Source organism: Capsicum annuum, chromosome 7 (assembly GCF_002878395.1).
Source record: "Capsicum annuum cultivar UCD-10X-F1 chromosome 7, UCD10Xv1.1, whole genome shotgun sequence".
Lineage (NCBI taxonomy): Eukaryota > Viridiplantae > Streptophyta > Magnoliopsida > Solanales > Solanaceae > Capsicum > Capsicum annuum.
In genome coordinates this window covers 45,744,768-45,746,996 of record NC_061117.1, presented here as the reverse complement: position 1 = coordinate 45,746,996, position 2,229 = coordinate 45,744,768, and the positions used below count along the sequence as shown (strand labels likewise).

At 35.1% G+C, this 2,229-nt stretch overlaps 1 protein-coding gene across 3 annotated transcripts in view; it reads right to left on the bottom strand.

The window, feature by feature from the left end:
* Positions 1-1,736, bottom strand: part of LOC107877852 (galacturonokinase) — a 30,274-nt gene extending 28,538 nt beyond the window's left edge. For 2 of the 3 annotated variants that reach the window (XM_016724614.2, XM_016724615.2), the window contains exon 1: positions 1,461-1,736. In XM_016724614.2, coding sequence (XP_016580100.1) covers positions 1,461-1,499 — 39 coding nt within the window. In that variant the 5' untranslated portion in view covers positions 1,500-1,736. The remainder of the gene's footprint in view (positions 1-1,460) is intronic. The other variant, XM_047393511.1, reaches the window with a different exon arrangement.
* Between the last annotated feature and the right edge of the window lie 493 nt (positions 1,737-2,229).

Sequence of the window (2,229 nt, the reverse complement as noted above, 5' to 3'; positions counted from 1 at the left end):
CGGCGCCGGAGGTCGGTGCCGGGGACCGGACTTCGGGACCGGAGGTCGGGTCGGGTCGGCGCCGACGGTCGGCGACGGGGCCGGTGACCGGTGCGAGCGAGAGAGAGGGTAGGGAGGAAGAGAGAGAGCCGTTAGAGAGAGAGAGCCGTTAGAGAGAGAGAGGGTAGGGAGGAAGAGAGAGAGCCGTTGAGAACAATTTATGGTCCCATTATCACTAACAAATATAAATATTTTTTTCAATAAAATAATAATTTTATTGTATTAAATCAAATATTTTTCTAATATATAACTATTTTTTATTTGAATTATATTTTTTATTATATATGTAAATAAATAAATGTTGCATATACAGATATTGAAAAACAAATAGTCTTAACCATTCAGTTTTTAGATCTGAAGACAATATCTTAATCATTCAGATATGCATTCAGATTCAGACGTCTGAATCTTAATAAAAACAAATGCAGCCTGAGTATCACAAGCTCTGATGAATAGTGCAACCCTGCAAAACTACATCCAACATTTGGAGCTGATTCAACTAGCTAAAAATTTATTTTTCCCACCTTTCGGCCTTCCTCTAAAATACGGGGACAATCACTATTAGATACATAGCAGCACGAATATGTAGCAGCACGAATATGCTCAAAAGAATATTATGTTCTTTGAAGTATAGGTTGCTATAATTTACATTCCTCTAACAATACATAACATTTTATTAGTGACTTCTTCTTGTTTCAGAAGCTTCTTCCTTTCTTAAATACAGCAGCCCAAAAGAGCAAAGCTGCTCAAACAGAACTCAGTCACTCGGCAAAAAGGGTTGTTACAAACCACATCATTGAATTTAATTAAACAATGTCCTCTACATTACAACAAAGACAGCATCCCCAGTGTAGTCCAACAATAGGGGTCTTGGGAGGCAGATGTATGAAGACCTTGCTCCTACTTCAGATGTAGAGAGGCTGTTTCTCAGAGACCCTCAGGTCAAGGAAAAACATTACAAAATAACGGAAGTGACGGAAGTGAAAGCATTACAAAATAAAATACCACGATAATCGAAGTACAAGAAACTATAGAAGCAGTGGTATGATTACTAGTATGGGTGGATAGCAAGACAAAGCACAACTACCTACTATCCTAATTCGGGACCTCCACAATGTGCGCATAAAATCATGACATAAGGAGTCGACTAAATCAATACACTTTTAGCAATACAGCAGTATCACACACATAATAAACCAAGCTCTGGAAAAGACAATGTGGTTTGGCCCCTATTGTCCATATGTCTTGAGGGATTTGAAATTGTGTATATTGGCATCACAAAGTTTTATCTTAAACCAGTGATCATTGAGAGAACTATCATTTAGAATCAATATTACAAATCAAATCGATAGCCCCATCAAGCAAAGATCCACAATACAATAAAAATAACAAGTAATGAAGTGTAAAAATGAAGACTTTACCTCTGATTCAGAAGGCCAATGACCAGAAAAAACACCCATTTTTTGTCGTTGTTTTTGAAATATCTTTGGAAGAATGTGAATCTTAAGTGGGTTTTGCTTTATATTTAAGAAAAAGTAATAGTAATGAGGGAGGGAGAGAGAGGCTAAAGTTTGCGGGAAAATTGTTGTCGGTTGAAGGGTCGTTTCCCTTGATTTGTCTTTTGCCTAAAGGCAATCATATCTTGCCAATTTATAAAGATTTTTTTTCTCATTTTCTGAAGGGACTGATTCATCTCCACCTTATTTACCATGTAAGGAAAGCTGAGAAATTGATTAAGTTTGTAAAGTGTAATTTTTTTTTTTTTAAAACTTTTTAATTTTTTAAAAAATCCTTCAACTTCAAATTTTAAATTTTAGAATTTCCTTAATTTTCTTATTTTTTAATCTTTTTTTTTCTCTCCAATTTTCTTTCTCCCCATTTTCTTTTGTTACTTTTTTCTCTCTCTAAATTTTCCTTTTCTTCCATCTTCTCTTCTTTTTTTCTTTCTTTTTCCATTTCGTTCTTCTTCTTTTTTTAATCTTCATAGACTATTTTCAAGAAAATGAAGAAGTTTGAAAAGAAATTTTTTGATTTCTTTTAAATCAGCAAATTCAGCAACTATCATAGTTGCTGCAACAGTTACGGTAATTGCTGCAACAACTACTATTAGTTATTGCGTTACAACAATTATCGAAGTTGTTGTAGCAACCATCGAAGTTGCTGCAGCAACTTCGATAGTTCTTCGATACT